General features: G+C 38.9%; 1 protein-coding gene across 4 annotated transcripts in view; it reads right to left on the minus strand.

Moving 5' to 3' along the window:
* ARL15 (ADP ribosylation factor like GTPase 15) overlaps positions 1-21,369 on the minus strand; it is a 276,210-nt gene that overhangs the window by 156,554 nt on the left and 98,287 nt on the right. For all 4 annotated transcript variants that reach the window (XM_027635361.1, XM_027635363.1, XM_027635362.1 and 1 more), the window contains one exon: positions 39-183. In XM_027635361.1, the coding sequence (XP_027491162.1) occupies positions 39-183 (145 nt within the window). The remainder of the gene's footprint in view (positions 1-38; positions 184-21,369) is intronic.

Here is a 21,369-nt window from a genome sequence, read left to right on the forward strand (position 1 = left end):
ATGTTACAGTACACCATGGAATAAAGACAGCATCCTACCTGTGGTAGACACGATATTCTCCAGGCTCTCACTGCAAAGCTGAGACAGAAGACTTGTCTTGCCAGAACCAGAGAGGCCTATGCAAACTAAGTCATATTCAGGTCGTGGTGGTGGCGGTCCCTTGCAGCAAAGTGCTCTAAAACACTGCCAAGGTAGGGTAAAACGAACAAAACAAAAACAAAAGGATGAGGTTACCTTTTTAGGTTTTTTCAAATGCTTATTCAACAATGTTCTAAATTCCAGTTTATAAACATAAAGGCATTGGAGAGAAGCAAATTATTATTCTAACTTGCTATTTTTACGAAGTCAACAATTAATAGACCCAAGACGACCTGAACCAAAATCTAGAATAACATAAATATATGTGTGAGATTTTCACGTAAACCTCAAAGTGCTGCTTTGAGGAATATTTCCCAAATAGCACAAAGTGTGCACATACAGCAAAATAGGCACATGCCCCCGTCAGCTCTGCAGTTGGTTATGCATGAGTTTGCTTCCTGTGTTAATTTCACGCAATATCTGGTGAGAATATCAGAGTCATTCTTCAGCAGCTGCTGGTAAGGCTTTACCTGTTGCCATAGGAAAGAATCAGGAACCTTTGCTCCACTAAGTGCTTCCTGGGCTTGCTTTATCATGCATTTTAGCTTACAATATCAGTCATAAAGAAGTATGGTTTGTAAATACATAAATAAACCTTGCTGGACATAGCTCTAGCAAAAAGTACGCAGATTTGTCACTTTCCCTGGAAAAGTATAAATTAATCATGATATAAAGAAATAAAAATATCTTACACAAAGCCTGCTTCAGGATTCTGCTCACTTCTCTTAAACAGTTTTACCACAGTTGGCCAAGCTCATCCAAAAGGTCCCTTAGGCACTCAGTAAGGTTCTTCAGATCTTTCCTTTTTGCAATATAGAAGCTTTTTATGTAAAAATCTAAAAGCATATCAGCCTGGGAAAGCTAGGAAGTTTACATTTGATGTATAGAGCACAATTACCTGCTAATGTCCAAGACAGACCTCCACCAGCCCAATATATATAAATACCTTTCCCCCCAACTTATGCCACCTTCATATCAGAGGAAGGCATCTGCTGTAACAGAGAAGGGAAAACTTGTTTATGTAATCACTCCTTTCTCACAAATTCTGTCTTTACATAGCCCCATTTCCATCTTAACCACAAACTAATCACTGCACTAGGAAAAGAGATCTGGTCTTTACAACCTTAACCTAGTTTGTCTTCATAACTATCCAGTTCCTCCCATTGAGGACTACTGTAGGAGCAGAGAAACTGAACTGATGTCAGTAAGGCACTGACACAAATAGTGGGGTCTGACCCTGTGAGCAAATCATCCAGTGAGAATGTGATTATAAAAAGACAGCTCACAGAACACAGAAATTTAATTGGATTCTTTCCATATAAATGGTAAGCTATTATACATGCTGCTGAAACAGTTTTCATTGCTTTAAAGAAGGAAAAGATATGTTTGGTGAAAGTTACAAAACTCCTTTAACACCTTTTAAAGAAGTGAAAGAAAATACTTTAGAAGAAGTAAAAATATTTATAGTAGTAGTTAAGCTGAACAAGGGCAAGAGGTTTTAAAAAATAATAGCTTTGTGTCTATTAAAATTTGATTCAAGAATTATTTTTTTCAAGAAGATTTGCACTTACTTGTCCATAGCTTAAAGGAGTAAACATCCTTATAACTTTATTTATTGGTGTTCTATTTATTTACTGGTTTATATTTATCTCTCAGATACTACAAAGCTACAGCAAATATTCCACTCCGGCACTTATGTGAGAAAGGCCAACTGAGTTCACTGCACAACATAAACTCCTTTAAATAGAGTTTTCACTTAATGGATATCAGGCTGAAGGCCACATAAAATTCTTCGAAGCTTGCCAGAGCTCCCGAGGCTCTGTGTCAGACCCTCTGCAGCCAGTCTTTAAAAAGCATTCAATTTGTCCCTGTCAGTATGGCATCTTTGCAACAACCTCTTGATGTCATATTGAAAAACATAAAGGAATAGATGAGCTGACGGAATTCTGTGCTTCTCTCTGTCCAGACACTGTGCCAGTTCTTATGCAACCAGACATGTCTCTTGCAGCCCTGACAACATCTAATAACATCTAATTCTGTGAAAGGTAATTTATGTTCTTTGTAGAATACATATGGAGGCTCTGTGGGTGACAGAAGGGCTCCACAGGCAGGTTTTGTAAACTTCAGTATCTCTTTAGTGCAGATTCCTCAAGTCTAACTTAGTCTGGAGAATCTTTATGTGCTGTGGATTAAACATATGATCAAAAATCCAAGTCAAATTGCACATCCAAACCAGCACATGTAGACCCACCACTCTCTCACACATCCTTCACCAGTAAGCACAGTTAGGTATGAAAATTTCTGAGATTTACAGAAGCCACGTAAATGGCTCCCTCCGGACAACTCTCATATTTTATTTTATATGATTCCCCTATCTTTGTTATATTCGTGACTTTGTCCTTGTGCTAGGATAAGTTCCTTCAGTAGATTGGTTTAGCTGTAATGAAAAAAAACTTTTAATATTCTAGCTTCAAAAAGCTGCTGAAACTTCAAGCTACTGTGTATAGCACTTAGAAGTGGCTGACATGAGAAATTCTACAGCATATTGTAGGGCATACTTGTAATAATATATTTGAACTTTATAAACTTGTTCTGCAATCTTCCTTACTTGAGCTCAATGAACTTCTCTCCTATTGGAAATACCACTATACAAACAGCCTGATCACCCTCTTCCTGTTCTCTCAGCAGCTTAAAGTTACCTGGCCCCTACCAAAGTCAGAACTCCATTACGGAACACTAAACCTCTACTGTCACAACTTTGGCAGCTGCATCTAGTAGCTGTACAATATCTGTGGAGAGTAGAAAATTCAGAGGTCATTGACTATGCAAATAAAATCACACCTTATATTCTGCATTTTATTATGGACAGGAAAGGCATCCTGAAATATTTTATAACCATGGACTAAGAGCTACACGTTATTTAAGACGCATTACAGTGCACTCTGAAATCCACAGAACTGCAATAAATGTGTAGTAATAACTAAAGAAGCCATCCCAGAATTCCAAAACACAAATATATCAAAAACACTGAGAGACTTGCTCAATCCACTGCTAGTGCTCAGTTCTTTCCCAAACCAGCATACTTTCTACTCCATTTGGACAACCCAAAGGGCATAAGAGAAGCTTGAACTAACAGTCTGACTGCTCTCAAAACACTTGTCAGATATGGACTTGGAAGTCTCTTCCACTGATTCCCAAACCCTATTTGCTCAATGGGCAATAAAAGCCTGCCTTCTAGGTATTATAAAGTAAACTGAATCCAAACAGTGCCTCTTGGAGGAAGTGTTGGAGGGGACAGAAGGAAAACACTGGACTACTGCAAACATATGGTCAAGCAGAGCTGGCTGGTACAGTCACTAAAAGGTTGTTTGGGATATGGCCATGTATTCCAGCCCCACTGTTAGCAACAAAAAACAAACAACTTTTTTTTGAGCCTTTTCATCCTATCAGGGTAAGTCCTTACTTACTATAAGTGGAGTAACATATCAAAATGTAAGCTTTCACAATTTTAATATTAATTTTGTATTTTAATGAACAAATGTATTTTTAAGTACTGAAAAAAAAACCAACAATAAGGTATCTTTATAATATCTGTGCATTTAGCCAGTTCTTGAAAAGAGGATGTACTTATCCAAGAAATTGGGAGCAATACGTGCTGCAGTGTGCAGAAATTTGTGCAATATTCAGAACCACTGTGACTTTCACTTGTAAGTGTGTGCACACACTGCATGTGCAGTATAATCATTTGCAAGAGTTAAGGAAGAAGTTAGTCAGTTCTACTCTACCTTATGGATTTCTAACCCAACGAGAACTCTTGTTTTAGGTGGATCAGTATTTATGCTGACAATCCTAGACAGTGTCCCTTTAAAGCTCTATGGAGAGTTCTTCTGGGGAAAAGCATATTGTGTTTACAGCAGGGATGGCCAAACACTTCTGATGTCTGTGCCACTCGCTCGGAGATCACAGATTGAAGCTCTGGGCAGCAAATGTCCCTGAATTACTACTCTCTACAACACATTAAACTGCCTCCAGCTGTTGAGTCTGTCTTCGCCTACTCATTGTACTTCTCGTTTCACTCTCCTTTTTGGAGTGAAATACTCCATTATTTCTGCTTTGTTCTGGACCCATCTCCTGTCTGTTTCTTTTGTTGCCACTATTTAATAGGGACAAACAGTAGCAAGGGATTTCATGCTTAGTTGGTTAAACACACACACTCTCATGGAAAAATACCCTAAGTTAGTGCAGCACTAATGCTAACAAACCAAGCATTCAGAACTCTTGAAATACAGAATTAAGGCTGAAAGCTCAACCATAACTCTGCTCCCTTCCCCCTCTGGCTTATACTTATGGATATGGTCTTCCTTTACATTTTATTTTTCAGTTAAGGTATCTTTGAACAAACAGAGTTCTATAGTACCCAGTGCACACTTATGTCCAGAGGACTTAGTTAATCATCATCTGAAGCTGTTAATAAAACTCATGAAGTTTATTAAAAGAAGTAAAATTTACACACAGAAGATTCCATAGCTCTAATGTTGTCTGAGATACAGAAGCAAAATGAAATCTCAAACCTTGAAAAGCTGACATGAAGAGGGTAGGGGGCTGGGGGGGAGGGACACAGTGGCACAAGGTAGACAGTTATAATGTTAACAATAGGAAACAACTGGGAACAGCAGTGGAATAACTGAATGCGAATAATAAAATACACATGATACTAGAATGAAATTACACACCGTGAACAGAGAGGGGGGAAAAAGGATTTATAAATAAACTGAACTTTAACTGTATTAATACCTTAACTTTAAATTAGTGCAACAGAATCTATGCATTTGACTGTGTGAGCTAAAGCTGCAGACTCTTCAGTTTCCATATAGCTGTACAGGTGGTTTTACCACGACAGAAAAAAGAAAAAAAGGAGGAAGAGGAAAACCTACTTAATTTAAGACACACCATAAGTGACACTGCTTTCAGGTTTTCAAAACATCAGACTGATAGGGTTTATCTTTGTCTACATAATTTCAGTAATGAGGACAAAACCTAACAGATTGCTGTTCATTTTGTGGCTACCAAGAGAGATGAACGAATGCACACATAGCCACTGTCATCCTGAAGTGAAGTTCAGCTTGGATAAAACCTCTAAAATCATGACTAGTTTCCTTCTATGACAGTCTACAAACAATCTTCTAGTTTAACCCCACTAATGAGTGAGTGGTCAGCCCACTGACTGTACCAAAAGCACTCTCTACACATGTACCTATGCCTCTTCAACTTTGTATCAGCCTGTGCTGCAAGAAGACAGACAAGCATATGGCATTAGAGACAGCACAATATAAAAAAGGACAGAAGAAAACAAATTCTCAGTGAAGCAAGGCACTTTTACAAAGCAAAAGGAGTCCTGGTGATATCCTACCTTACGGAAATCATAGAATCACAGAATGGTTTGGGTCAGAAGGGAGCACAAAGATTCACTCCCACTGCCATGAGCCAAGACACCTTCTATTAGAAGGTTGCTCAAAGACACATCCAACACCTTCAAGGAGGAACACCATAGCTTCTCCGGACAACCTGCTTCAGGTTCTCACCACCCTCACAGTACGTAATTTCTTCTTAATATGTAATCCAAATCTACCCTCTGCTTGTTTCAAATCATTCCCTCTATGACTACCTGCCCTTGTCACCAGTCCCTCACTAGCTGTCTCGTAGGCTCCCTTCAGATGCCAGAAGGCTGCTCTAAGGTCTCCCAAAGCCACCTATTCTCCAGGCTGAACAAGTCCAGTGCTCTCAGCCTGTCTTCACCGGAGAGACCTTCTCCTCTGGACCTGGTCTAACAGGCCAATGTCCTTCCTGCACTGAGGACCCCAGAGTGGATGGAGCACTGGAGCACTGAAGCAGATGGAGGTGGGGTCTCCAAAGAGCAGAGTAGAGGGGCAGAATCACCTCCCTTGACCTGCTGGCCACACTGCCCTTGATGCAGCCCAGGACACAATTGGCTTTCTGGGTTGCAAGTGCACATTGCCGGGTCATGTCCAGCCTCTCATCCAACAGAACACCCAAGTCCTTCTTGGCAGGGCTGCTCTCAATCTGTTCTCTGCCCAGCCAGCAGATGTGCTTGGGATTTCCCCGACTCAAGTGCAGGACCTTGCACTTGATCTTTTTGAACTTCATGAGGTTTGCATAGGACCGTCTCTGTCACACAGCAATATACAGCCTGGAGCAGGAATCTTAGATTCTCCCTTCTGACTACTAAGAAATACATTTAGATTCACTGGTTGAAACTATTTACCTTCCTCTATCAAAAACTTCCTGGTATTTTAGAGAAGCCAGATTCTGGAGTCCCAAAAGGAGCATTCACACCTCAAAAAACTTCCAACATCCCTATGTAGTCACCAGATGAACAAGACATAAGACACAGGTTCAAGTACCAAAATCAGACAAACGTCACAGCCCTATTCATTCTTCGACATATTTGACAACTCTGCTACCAACAGAGAAGGCTTAGAGGAAATACAGTCAAGAAGAAAGAACGGGATGACTTCTGACAAGCCAGATAGATCACTGCTGTTCAGAGCATATAGTTTCAAAAGACTTCATGGTTGTGATAATACAATCACAGTGGGTCGAATTGCAGGAGATAATTTGTTTCATGTGATATCAGTCAAACTGCTCTTGAGTGAAGGCTTGACCCAGAAGTTCAGGAATCACAAAAATTCAGTAAACGCAGTCAAAGACAACTTCCCTGGAAGAAGCTGTAAGGCAACAGGAGTCCTTCCCCTACCATCAGCCAAAACAAATCACAAACCTCACACCCAAAAGGGAAAATGAGACTCTCTGACCTTAATCTCTAGCACACTCCTTATAAAATCAAAACCAAATTATGACTCTCTCCTCCATTCACAACGTGCTAGAAAACAGCATGAAGTAAAATAATATCAAGTTCTAGATGTACACAGATGTTCAATGCAGTAGTATGATTTAAAAGCCTACATAAAATAAAATGGCACATTGCTATAATAAACCAAAGCTGAGTCAGCAAAACAGTTATAAACGTGCACAGGTGGTACTTTGAACAGAAGATAATCACTTGCTTCACTGCAGTATCAAACAAATCAAGCTCCAAGGGGCTTTTGGACACTTCTAAGTTCCATCAGGTCTAGAATTATTGCTCAAGTTGTTTCCTCTCCAACAGTTTGATTTCCACTTGCTTTATTGCACAAGAGTAACTCATCTCATTCAGTCCATCAGTCCATTCACATTTAACAGCAAGAAAAAAGACAACAAAAAAGATGAACGAAAGCCTTTGCAAACAATTTGTTTCACAACTTAAGGAAACAAAACCACACAAAAAAAAGTCTGAAGAGTCATCAAAAATACCAGCAAAAAAGGCAGTAGCAGCACCGCCCAAATGCGCAAAAGTGAAGGATGTGATACCTCCTGTCACGTCTAATTTCCAGTAAGGATGAAAGATGAATATAGAGTTTATTTTTTCTTAATATGTCCCCCCAAAAAAGCTACAAATGACAACAACAACTAAACAAAAACACATCTTAGGGATTTCAGGCTTGCTGAAAGTCATCCCTGTACAGTTCCTGAGCCAGCTGTTTACTGGGTTTTCTTCAATCTCAGAAAAGTTTTAGAATTAATTTGCAAGATACAGTAAAATTAAACACAATCATGATAGTGTGACAGTACATTAAAAAAATGAAAGTACAGTTTCAACTGTCACTTTTAAACCTGCTCAAGAGCTCCTGCTGCTAACTCTCTGCTCATACAGTACACAGAGCACAACACAGCAAATTTAGGCACTGCCCAACCAAGAAGCGAGCAAACCAACAAATGTTCAGTTGCTCTAAAATTATCAGGAGGTAAGGAAAAGAAGATATCAGTAGACACTGATGCAAAAAAAAAACCCAAAGCTACTAAACTAGAAACAATCTATCCATTTAACATCTAAACGTAAGGATGAATAGCACTGCTAGTGCACACAGTCTAACAAGAAGTAATGGAAGTATTTAGATAAGAGAAGGAGGTGGACAGAACAAGGATAGATTGATTTTGGAGACAGTACAAATCTTATGTCCAAAGTCATAAGTCACAAATCTTTAGTGTTTAAAGACAAGACTGCCTTTCAACACTAGAAAATGGAGTAAGAACTACACCAGTATTGGAGGACACACAAAAGGAAGATCCAACAGATGTCGTCTATTACTAGTTCATGGCATTATCAATCTCTAGTGTTGCATTGAAGCATTGGATAGTTGCAGGCTATGGACATCTCTTATTCACTGGACTCCCTATGAAGGAATTTGATCTTCTGTGGCCTTTTCATTTTACCTTCTGTAGTGGTTTGAACCTTGTTTTCCCCCAGAGGTTGAAAAGTGGTAACCCCCAGGGGTGGAAACCCCTGGAAGTTTTGAAGTTCTGTCCAATGAGCGCTCCTGCAGAAATGTAAACATATCACAAGCACCGGAAGAGAAGAGTTGTAGTTTGGTTGTTAGAAGTAGCCATGTTGTAGTAGCCACGAGGAAAGGGGCCCAGAGCCCCTCAGGGCCTCTGGGGCCCCCCAGCCCCAGATGGGGGCTACAGAGACTTGGAACAGTGTCAAGCTGGACTATGTGTCTGTAGCTGTGAGCTGGGAGATGTTTTCCATCTTGAGTGAGCAGAGACAGAGCAGAAGCGGCGGCAGTGTCCAGAGACTCTGGACAAGAGCCAGGACAGATAAGAACTGAACCGGAGGAAGCAGCAGAAGGTAGCAGCAGAGCTACGGAGTTCTGGGGGTAAGAACTGATATTAGACCCCCCCCAAACTCCTTTGAGACCTCCTGGAAGGAGGAAGATGATGGACTCTTGCTTGAAAGAGCCTTGAAGTGCAGCATGCACTGCAACAAGAGCTGAGAAGCTCAAAAGCGTCCTGAAGCTGGACCGGGACGGAGAAGGAATGCGGGGGGGGTTGACCTTGGCCCCCCTCGCTGCTGCTGCTAAGCTAGCAGCCTTGAGACAGAGCACGGAGCTCTGCAAAGGGGAATTTGAATCCCCTGAGGAAGGGACTTTCACGAAGATGCCCCTGCATTTCGTGATATACCTGTGGTGACGCGAGTCTGGTCCCTGCTCGCAGGCCACAGGTGAGGCCTTCGCTTGGACCGAAGAAGAGGTGAGGGGCTTGGAGACCCCCTTGTGTGTATTGAACAGAGATCCAGCTACAACAATCCAGTTATTGCTGCATGTATGAGATGAGGAGAACCTGCTGCCTTAGAAGAAGCTGCTGCCCTGAGGGACTGGAAGGGGATCTGTCCTTCTTTCCCTCCTGGACTTTTATTTGGAGGGGAGAAGAGATCTGATCCATTGTAAATACTATATGTCATGGTAGAGATAGTTGTGATCGTGTGTAAAATGTGTTATAGTATTTATTTGTACAGTCATTGTAATATATTCCCTTTTCCCCCACTTTGAGTCTGGTGTGTTTTGTCTGGAAAAACCCATCCCACATTAGGTTGAGATGTGGGAGGGGGGATGGAGCTAGGGAATTGGATTTTGGGCTATCTCAAACCCTGACACCTTCCCAGCACATTATATTTACAAAAAATAAGAACCTTTAGGAGAATACCTATTTTGACCAAAAGACCTAGGGAATATGAAATATGTAATAACATATACAGGAACCTCTCTTCTTTCCCCCATCCCCCTTAAAGAGCATAACAATTATACTTCGCTAGCACAGAACATTACTACCATGAGAGGAAAGAGACCAACCCACACAAAACCATTAATCCAAAATATACAATAAGAGGAAGGCATATGAATCTCGAGTACCATTAAAAATTCTTCAAGTGTTAATCAATGAGAGCCTCCTGGAATGCTGAACAGGTTTTGCCTCAATCAAACTCTTCATGAGTTAGGTTTGAGAAACTTCAGTCATTGAAAACATCTCACGCTCCAACACAGGCATTTCACATTTCTCCTCTCTCCAGATGCAGGTTTGGATATTTTTTCTGGCTGTATATCTACATCTACTATGGAGTTTCTCAGCTGTCACCCATCTGTTTGTTGATGAAGATTCCATTGGCTATTTTGTTCATCTAGCACTGCAAAATCAGAACAGTCAAACTTGTTACTCCTGAGCATGCATGGATCAAGGACTACACAGCCTTTAAATTGCCTTGAAGAGAAACCCAACAGGTGTCCTTCTTCTAGTGCCCAAATGTTTGGGGAACACAACTCAATCTGAGATGGGGATTGTCAGCTGTCAGGGAAGGAAACAGATCATACAGAGCAATGGTCGACTACAGATAGATGTTTTCATGTGCTTGCATTGTTAAAAAAAGCAAATGAAACCAATGAAACAAACAAAAAAACCCAAAAGAAATCCACACAATCACTCCACAAACACGATTTTTTTCATAAGTATTGACCAATGCCCACTCATTTTCTTGAGTTAGGTGGGTAAAAAAAACCCAAATAAATGGTAAATTTTTTTACATGAAAATGGGAGCTAGCAAGAACCAGTTTTATTTTTTGTGAAAACAGAGATTATTGTGGCCTTGCTGACAAAACAGCCTGCCATACAGACTCATAGGTATGCCAGTGTCCAGCTCTGCAGTGCTGATAACCCAAACTACCAAGTTTCTCCTGGTGAAACAACCACCACTTTTTATCAATTAAGGATGAAACACTTCCATCCACAAGAGTGTATCATTATGCCAGATTATTTTCTTTTATGGGAAGGATCTGCTTGTAACCTCAGAACTGCTGAAAACCTTTTAAGGGAATGCACCTTCTTCTCCTTTGAGTAGGTGCATCATCCAGTCAGCTCTAGGAAATGAACACTTTTAAAAGGAGCAAAAGCCCTCAGCCTGAAACTTTCCTGTGCAATCCATTTCCCAGTGATACTCCCTTTCATTGACAGCGTGATGACTGTCTGTTTCTTTCAGATAATTATTACACAACAGTTCCGTAAAAATTCTCGTAATTTAAAAATGCAATGTTACTTAAGAATATATTTGAGGTTGATGAAATGCAATCACAAATCCAAGCAGAAATCAATTTAACATGCTGTTCAGATAACTAAGCACAGCTCTGGGGTGCTCAGTTCCTCACCTGCTTTAATGCATAGCTGTGGGAGATTTAATACATGTTCTAAAGAGGCTGGAGATACCTTAATAAGAACTGACTCACTGCTTCTTACAGGAAGAAAAAGTTTACCATTTATTCTGGATCAGCATAAATCTTGCCAAGCTGGGAAAGTCCTTTTTGCTGGCTAGAGAAAAAAATTCTCTGAGGACCAGAGAGAATTGCCATAATGATAAGAGTCTATCAGAGAAACATAAGCAATCTGTAGCTGGTAGCATAATTCAGAGTGACACAATGAAGAAAAACACGCTTAGGAAATGGAAGAGAGTTGTCTTTTAGAAAGTAAGACATATGATTAGTTGTAAAGGCAGAACACTGGCTTTAAGTATTTTTAATTTTTTTACATTCACTTTCCTAAGAACTGACAGATTACTAAAGAACTGTAATAAAGAACTGGAAGCTAGGATTTTGTAATATAAAGGCATGACAAGGAATAAACTTTCACAGTGAAACTTCAGCAACAGCCAATTAGATCAGTATTTTCGAAACACAAGGAACATACAGACTGTGAGAAGAAATGCACATAGTTCTGTTCATGCCACAGAGACTTTTCACTGAAAAGGAAACTTTTACATCTTGCAAGTAATTCTTCAAAGCAATTTATAACAATGAAAAGATACAAGGCATAGAATACATAACATAATTTTATGCAAGGATTAAGGAGTGCAGCACACTTTGATTATGTTATTGGGGAATAAAATTACAAAAGATAGGATTTCAGAAGAAACCAACTGCTCCAAAACATGTCAAAAATCACAATAACTGAAAAAGCCCTGGAAGGATTTTACTTTTTAAAGTATATAATAATATAGGCCTCTTCATCTGAAGAAATGTGTAAATGATCACATTTCCTCATCCCTGCAAGAAATTCTTAATATCACATTATTGAGATTATTGCTAAGAAAGCATACAATCACAAATTATGGCTTAAAGAGAAAAAAAACATTTCAGAATAAATGTCTTATCATAAACATTCATGAAACTAAGAGACATTAAACCTTGGTGCACTGCACATCATCCTTATCTTAGATACCTAAGTCATGCACATCATGCACATAGATGAACCACTACTTGAGAGATTTGCAGAGCAGAGACAAGAACAAGGTGCTGGTGTACTACTGTATATGAAACACTACCTCTGGAGGCCAGTAGGAAGTAAAAGCTCTGCCCCCAACTCCACAACCAAGCAGAATTATAGCCTGTTGTGGAGCATCAGCTCTACATATAACCTTAGACAACCTTGCTCAGACATGTACAGATGAGCAGGAAGCACCAGGGACTTCCTGGATAGATACTAAACCAAAGGAATTAAAAGAGGAGATCTTCCAAGACTCCAGTCATTTCCAGCTCTGCAGGTCAAGAGTAGAAAGATCAGAATTTGAAATAGTTACTGCAAAAGAATATTTTTTACTCATTTTTATACAAGCAGTTTATAAAGCCCATGCAAACGAGAAAAACATGCTGTTTACACTTCTCTGGCAAAAGGCAAAATTTCTGGTGCCCAAAGAACAGTATGAGCCCCCATGTCTCCTGTAACAGAGAAACTGAAGCACCTGCAAATTGTGTCAGGCCACGACCCTCAACTGATTCATGGCAAGGAAATTAAACCAAAAAACATGGAGTAACACAGAAAAAAAGCATAAGCCTAACCATTCCTCAAAACTCACCAGCTGGGCAGGATGATGAAACAAATTCTCCTGCCTCTATTAACTACCCTGATCCAATCTGAAAATTTGTTAACAGCTACCGTTTTCCTACTGAATTTTCCAAGTTCCTTACCACTGGAAACTACAAAATCTCAGATCTTTCAAGCAACATATTTCCTTAAACTCAGAAATATTTTGATGGAAAAGAACAGAATAATCAGGTCTACATTTCAAAATGAAGGAAAACAAAAAAAAGAAGTGCACATGTGCTGTCTCCAGTAATTTTTCTAAAGAACTCTAAAAGATCTTTGATTATTATGGGGTAAATTGTGATTTCCAAAACTATTGTACCCCTGCCTAAATTTTTACACTGACAAACTAGCAGTGAGTTGGGTTATTTTTTAACTTCTTTCTTAGAAATAAAATTTTATTAAAGCTATTTTTATATGTACCTAACCTAACAAAGTTGAGAATAATGCCAGCCCAAACAATAAAATTCAGTCAAAGAGCAGAAAAAAAGCCCCCTATGAACACAAGCAGAAAGGGAAAAAAATATGTTGCTACTAAAGTATTCCTTCTAGTGAAATACCACTGAAGTTTAGCGTGATCCAAGCCACAGTGCAATGTGTGTAAAGCAGCAAAGAGTGTAAGTTCCATACACTAAAGAGAAGTAATAATTAATATGGGGGGTTTTTTATTATTATTTAGTATAGAATTGGAATTAATTTTGGGACTAATTCAACATATATGTACTTAAAAGAAAAGAGTCCTTCAGCATGGAAACATGATCTAAAGCAATGACTAAATGCAAATTTCACTGCTAACTTTCCTTCTTAAAGGCAACAAAAAATATGAGAATATGATTGTGATGTCCATCAAGCACAAGGGAATTAGAGTAATTTAAAGTAGTTTATTGTAAGACGACACAACTGAGCTGAGAAGTCTCATATTTAAGTCATGTCCAGAAACAGGAATCAAAATGAACTATTACGCTGTAGCCTAAATGTTTGAAGATTTTTCAGCTGGGGACGTTATACAGCCTTAAATGGTAAAAACATTTACATCCTACCCCAATAAAAATCCTTGGAAAATAACCTTCCACAAATAAGATGAAGATTAAAGTTCCAACAGACCATAAATTGATTTGGAAATGTTCACATTAGAAAAATCACATTCGTAGCAACAAGAACCCTGTTCGATAGTATGAAACCAGGTAAATATTTTTGCACTAAGCATACATATGAAGCCCATTGTAAAAACATTAAAACCTACTTGGACTTCCAGGCACACTGAAGTATTTTAATGAGAAATGTATCATGATTCTTCTTCCTGCTGTCTACTGCTTTTCTCTTCTACTAAGCCATACATTCCAGCCTAATAGCAATATATTTTCTACTCCAATCAACCATACTATTCAGTGGTATTTCCTAGAAAAATTTTTCTTGTGTGTCAGATAAACACAGAAGAAAATCCTTCAGGGACAGCTTGATATACCACAGATGCCAGATGAAATAATACTGAACCAAGAAATTAAGATTTTCCTTAGTGAACCTATCAGTACAGAAAATGTGGTAAAAGTACACATACTTTAGCAAAATTTAACTGTATCAAGCATGTGACTTGCACTTTGCTCCATCATTTCAAAGCTATGTAGATTCAGAAGGATCAGAAAAGTCATACTCTGTCAAAGATCAACCGAAAAAAATAAACTGAAAAAAATCTACTCAAGCAGTGTGATGGTACTGCACTATTACATGATCACAAATGTTTCATTTGAAAAAGAAAAGAAAGTTATACGTGGAATTTTAGGATAGAGAAATCCTTTTTATAATTTTGTGGTTAAAAATAATTTGGTGGTACGTGATTAGACAAACATAGTGACAAAAAAAAAGTTTCCTTGCAGGTGCCACAGAGGATCTCATTAAGGGTAAAGAAAAACATACTATTTCCTTAAGAAATTACTGAACTGCTATCAACAATTAAACACTCCATTAAATCAAACTGCACATAACAAAGAACTGTGTGAATTTGCAGTGCAACTCAATCATCAGTGTTCTCACACAACTTTGTGCTTCCCACATTTTCAGGAATTAGACCTGCAAGTTTCCCCATTTTTACATGCGTTCAAAGAATTTAACATTATTAGACTGTCATAAATTACCTAAGATTTTTGGCAGGCCATCTGTTGTAATAGCTTTGAATTTCCCTTAAGTGCATACTGCGGATGACTTATTTTAACAAGAATTAACACTACCTTGTGGCTCAGACAAAATTTAAACTCTTAACTCCTTTGCATCACTAACATGCGAAGTGCAGGTCAGTCTTATATATGCGTTATTTTCTTAAGGTAGATTACATATATTACATATATGTAAGGATGTTACATATACTGGATATTCTTTTGATCTTAACTTGAAATTATTAATCCTACTAAAGCTGAGTAAGACCATCTCCATATACCTGGACTTTGTATCTCTGGGCAGCAGTCAAAACTCTAGAAAATTTTCTAAGAAATACTTTTCCAGTCACATTAAAGTTAAAAATTAGGCAAGACTTCTCATGCTTACCATTCCACAGATTCCAAATATATTTGAAAAGTCATACTAGCCCTATTCTGCATTCCAACTTCCTGCAATATTCATTAGTTTCCGTGTAAGAATCACCATGAGTGGAAGACCAATTGGCTCATAATGTTTCCTGTGCTGGTTGCACTCTAGATCTACTTTGTTACTGTACTGTTAGGAGAATTTAATCAATCTTCCCAGAAATAATCCCACCAACAAGAGCTATTTCAGTGGTTCATTAGCTAGTTATTAAAAACAGGCTTGATCATTGATATATTAGGACAATGAAAACAAAAACCAGATTGCAAAGATTTGTTTTTAAAGAATTTGATGTCGTCATTTTTGCCATTATAAATTCATACTGAAAACAAATATTGGCAAAGAAAGCAAACATCCTATACTTTCTAGATTTCCCCATTGACCACACCCAGGGAAAAATATTGCTCTAACACTACAAAACCCTTCTCTTCCAATACATACATGAGATGAGATGATTTAAAAAATGAACAAACAAAACTTTTGATTTTCTGTTCTGTCAAAGGGAAAAATCTCAGTTTACACTTTTACAATCATGTTCTCCCCTCAGGAAAGTACTGACATAATGATCCCAGAGTTTTCAACAAGTTTACACTGTAAATCATGTGGCAGAAATGTCAGCCATACCCTTCAGCATTTCATACTAATTAGCATAGGTATTCTCCATGTTGTATTGAATGAGCACGTGGCTTTGTTCATTCTCAACACATGGAATTTGCAGCAGGCTGGAAAGTTTCACTCAGAAACCTGAGCATCTGAAAGTTCTAGAGATATTCAATACCATGATGGTGAAGAGTCCTGCAGTATTTGATTGGATTTTCACACGTCATATAGCAATTATACTTTCCTCTTTACCAGCTGAGCCAATATTCAAATAATATCTTATTATAGATTTTTTTTTAATTCATGGGTCTGTAGGAAGAGTACACTTCAGTCAATGCTTCCATCCAAATACCCAAAAGAAAAGTGTTTCAATACTGAAGAGTCACTCCTTGCCAGTTGTCCTTAACCTACAGTCACCTTATACCAGGTTAAGCTGTACTGCATGGTAAAGGTCAAGTTTCCATTTTCAGAATCAACACGCAGTACACATATGTGTGGCCAATAAAAACCAACCTGTGAAGAAGAAGAGAACCTTTCCTACAGCATAGTCTCATTCCTTCAGGGGTATATGCTTGCCAATTTTAGACCCTGGTAGGCTACAGCTTCCAAATCAGACTACTGAAAGAACTGACACACCCCGAAAAGTGGAGAAGTGATTTGGTTTGTTTTTTTTTTAATTGGGAACTACTTGTAGTACTCCTGGATGCTTACATAGTAACAGTAGCTAAAAACTCTTGCCATCTTTGGCTGTCCAGGAGACTGCACTCCTTCTCCAGGAATGCAGATTCAAGCATAGTTATCCATGTATTCATCAGCCCTAGGCTACACCCCAGGGATGAGGCGTTCCAAGGGAATTAACAGGCAACCTGCCCTGTGCACATGGCGATTGCTCACCCACACCAGGCGGCCTCCTGGTCTGTGAGCAGATTCTTTCCAAGATCTGGTGCTTGATTTAATGCTAACACGTGGGAGTGGATCTGTTCCTCCATGAATTTCTGTGATGATGGCAGTTGAGAGATCACCGGTATGGGCCAAATCAGGGGAGGGAGGCTCATTTCCACTGCAGTTAACTTCAGCAGCAAAATACTTGTGGCGGTGTCTCAACCGCAAAGCAATTATTAGTTCAGCAAAATTTCCTTTGCGATAGCACTGTGATTATAGGAATGGTTTCAATGCCCACAAAGAGAAAAAGTAAAGCACTATCTCAGAGTCCCATATTAAGTTTCACTAGCCTGTCATATCACATTACTACGCATTTTGAGCATGTATGCCTGCAACATTTTTGTCTTAACAAAAAATGGTATTTAAGAAGTTGCACAGATAGCATATGAAACATGAAACAAATGCTGCTTTACACAGAAGTACAGGAGGGTGGAGTCAAAAAAATTGCAACAGACTCCTTCTGTCCAATTCTGTTGTTTGTCAGTTGGAAGGTAATTAATATAACAGTGGTAAAATAAATAAGTAGATAAATCAAGGCAGAGACCATTCTACAGTTTAGATTTCCCATGTCTTCTCTGTTCCAGCAACTCCTAGTTTTCTGCTCTAATAAAGAAGTTACTTATTTCAGTAAACAATACTTTTTGTTAATGAAGCCTTGTATTAAAAAATAGTTTCTGTCTTTGATGCTAAATTTTTAGTACTGGCTATTCATATGCAGCTCTGCACATCATGAATGCTATTGTACTGCTGCAGATAATTAACTACCTAAGGCACAGGCTTTAGAAAGCAATCATTGTAGATACTGTGCAATACAGTGCATCCAGACTAGGGAGAGGAAAAGAACATGACACAGTCCCTTTCAAAAGTGGGGTTTCACTGGTTTAAAAATAAAACAAGTTATGTGCCTTACACAGTCATAGTAGGCCCTCGACAGCTCAAGCGACAATGTGGAGCTACACACAAACAAGTGATATTTAAGCTCTTTCAAGTAACGGACAAAAAGCAAGTAAACATGAATTAAGAAGTGAATTCTTACAATTTCTATGTGCTATACTGTATGTATTCCACATATAAGTGATGCAAGTCAGCCTAACAATTCAGTGAACCTTCACACACAGTTTAGTGCTTACATACCTAAACTGTTTTTAAATTGATTTTAATTACACTGCAAATTGTACACAGACTAGACTGCAGCTCAGCAAGTATTCATGTAGCGTGTAGCTCCATTCATATTTCCTTATGATTATCACAAGTCATAAGGAAACAAAAGAGTAATCTATGAACCACTAACCTACTTGATAGTCATTAAAGAAAAATCTATCTGTAAGAGCAGAGAGAATGAAGACATCTATTTTCATAGAGCTGAATATTTTAACATGAATTTCAGGCTGCCCTGTTATGTAAAAATAGTAGCATACTAACATTTTGATGTCTTTTGGTCTGCTGACTTTTCAGTGCCTTTGAGGATGCCCTAAGTTTCCTATGTGAAATTAAAATCAGTCTCTCAACTCTGAGCCTTAAACGTAGCAGTATGTTAAAAAAAAAAAAAAATTAAAAAATTTCCCTTTGTTCCTTGCAAAGCCACTCACTTCCCGCTTTCAGAACAGGCATTTGTTAATGCAAATGCATCAGGCATCACATTTTTTCCTTATGTTTCAGACGACAATATTGCCAAAAGTACAAATTTCTATTTGTTCAAATTTATTTTGTACTTATAGTACATGTGGCATACTGAATGTGCCAACTCTTAAAAATCACAGCGCAGTCTTGAGTTGCACCCTCTGCTAAAAGAAATCTCACTTATAAAATCTAACAAAGCCACAGCAGCACAAACACAGAATAATCTTTGAGACAATCTAAAGCAATTGAGATATCCATAGAAAAATGTCCTGGGAACCTTACGAAGGGATGCTGGCAGCTGCAAATGGAGTGAGGACAAAAAACAATGGACAAATTGAAGCCCAAAAGGTTCAGACTGGATAGAAGAAAACACTTTTTCCCCACGGGAACAGTCCAGCAGTGTCCAGACAGGCTCTGCAGTCCTATCTTTGATGGTTTCTTCCACTTGGTTTTCAAGGTCAGAACTAAGCTGAACAAAACCTTGAGCAACCTACTCAGATCTTAAGCTGACCCTTCTTTTACTACAAGGTTGGACTGCAGACCTTTCAAGATCCCTTCCAACCTTAGTTTTCCTGTGAAAGCAACAGAAATTCTACAGAGCTCTTCTTAGATATTTCATTTATCCAAGTTATAGGTGACAACATTTTCCAACAAATACAAATTGTAAGCTGGCAGTGCTCTTAAAAAGCTACCATTACTAGGGAGGGCTCTCAAAAAAAGCCTGAACAGCTAATTAATTTGAAGAGACTTCCACAAACTGCTTGGTCCAATATAGTCATGTTGATTCACTGCCACTTTTGCCCAGGTGCTCAAACCCAAGCACCCACATCTGCTTAGTCACAGTAACTGCCAATTTACTGTTTCTTCACGAATGAAAACATCTCTAGAGTGTATCACAGTGACCAGGGTGTTTTTGCTTTGTTTCTATAGTAAGGGGGAAAGAGAACCTTCTCCCATATTAACAGAAAGAAAACATCAAGCATCTGCCTGTGCTTCTGGAAGAGCTGTGGGACAGCTCTGAAGGACTGCCAGATCTATTGAGTATCCTCATTTGCATGATGGGCAGGTTGCCAGACTGAGTTAATACTTGAGGTCTAGTTTATATTCCCAGCTAAGCCAGATAGCTGAGATTTAAAACACTCATAAATTTGAGTGTGAGGGTAGTATGCATTGATAAGGGAATTAGGCCATGGCTCTACAGGACTTCTCTTCTGACACAAGGTTAGCTCAAGCAGTTCCACCCTCCCCATCGCCCTACTTTCCTTGATATCTGAACAGAGGAGGCAGTGAGGGGCAGGAACTGGAGCCTGCACTGCAGTCAGGGTGCAGGCAATGGACCCAGGATCCCAGAAGAGTGGCCCAGCCAGAATCCAGCAGCAGAGTGCCCCAGTTCTGCTGTTCAGGCAAGCAAGCTGCAGGTACGACTTATGCCTGTGGGCTGGCAGGAACAGGCTGGTCGCAATTTATTCTTAAAAATCAGGCCCCTTTCTCAGCTGCTCACTTGCTTTTCATCACTTACCCCCCTCCTCTGCCCATGTATCTTGCACACCAGGTGCCATAGTTTGTTTCCTCCCTGCTCCCACTTCTCTCTCCATGCTGTCAGCAAAAACGGGAGATAGAAGGACCTTTTTTCCCAGTTCATCACCTCTCAAAAAAAAAAAAAACAAAACTCTTCCAAAGAAAAAAAAATAAAAAGACAGTGAGCACCCCAAGAATAAAGCCAACAAAAATCCTAAATTTCACTGCCTACACATCTCCTGAGCTGGGTAACACAGGTGGCCCACCTCTTTCTACAAGGACATACTAGGAGGGAGCGTCTCTGGGCATTATGATGGCAGTACCTGGCACCGCCAACCAGCAGCTGCTAAGATTTCCTTCTCCACTCCAGCCACATGCTCACAGAGCAGACTGTCCCTTGCAGTGGCATCAGGGGTCTTTTCCTCTCAGAACTAACAACAGTTTGTAAGGCACCAATCTCAGGCAGCACAACACACCATCCTGATAGGAACTGTCCAGGCCAAATATTTTATTATCCGTCCCTCTGTTACTTTTTGTAAGTTTAGATTGCCCAAAAGTGAGACTTGGTGTGGTGGGTGAAACCAAACCCACGCACATATGAAAAAAAAACCTGTGAACCTTTTAGCCCATCTGATAAATTCACTTCCAATGAGCAACAAAGTTGCTAAACCATAACCATTAAAGTGATGCTTATACAAATACTCTTATTAGCTCGCTGTAGAACTCATATTATTGAAAATTTATCTGTCCATGTAAAATTTCTAAGCTGATTGATAGAAGTTAAGACAGCATGAAGAAATATTTCATCCAAAGTTTTCAACATATCAAAACAAAAACGAGAACTCTGCTGAAAGAAAAATCTCAATTCTTAAACTTCAAAGAAAAACATTGCATCTAAAGTCTCCCAGGCTGGGTAAAGTTTTCTAATGCACCATAAGAAAGAAGTAAAAAGTAACCAAGCATGACATAATGGTCTTGAAAATAAAAATAAATAAACCTATATAATGTATGTAGACATGTAGACATGTTTCACAACATCCAGTTAAAACCGGAATAAAAATATAGTGAAATTAAAATGCTTACTCAGTTGTTTAAATGCTGCATTTAGTTAAAATTAAGTTTATATGGAAAATCAACAGATTAATTAAAATATCTCAATGCAATATATTCTTATTTTGA

This window comes from Corapipo altera, unplaced genomic scaffold (genome assembly GCF_003945725.1).
Source record: "Corapipo altera isolate COAL_440 unplaced genomic scaffold, ASM394572v1 61411, whole genome shotgun sequence".
Lineage (NCBI taxonomy): Eukaryota > Metazoa > Chordata > Aves > Passeriformes > Pipridae > Corapipo > Corapipo altera.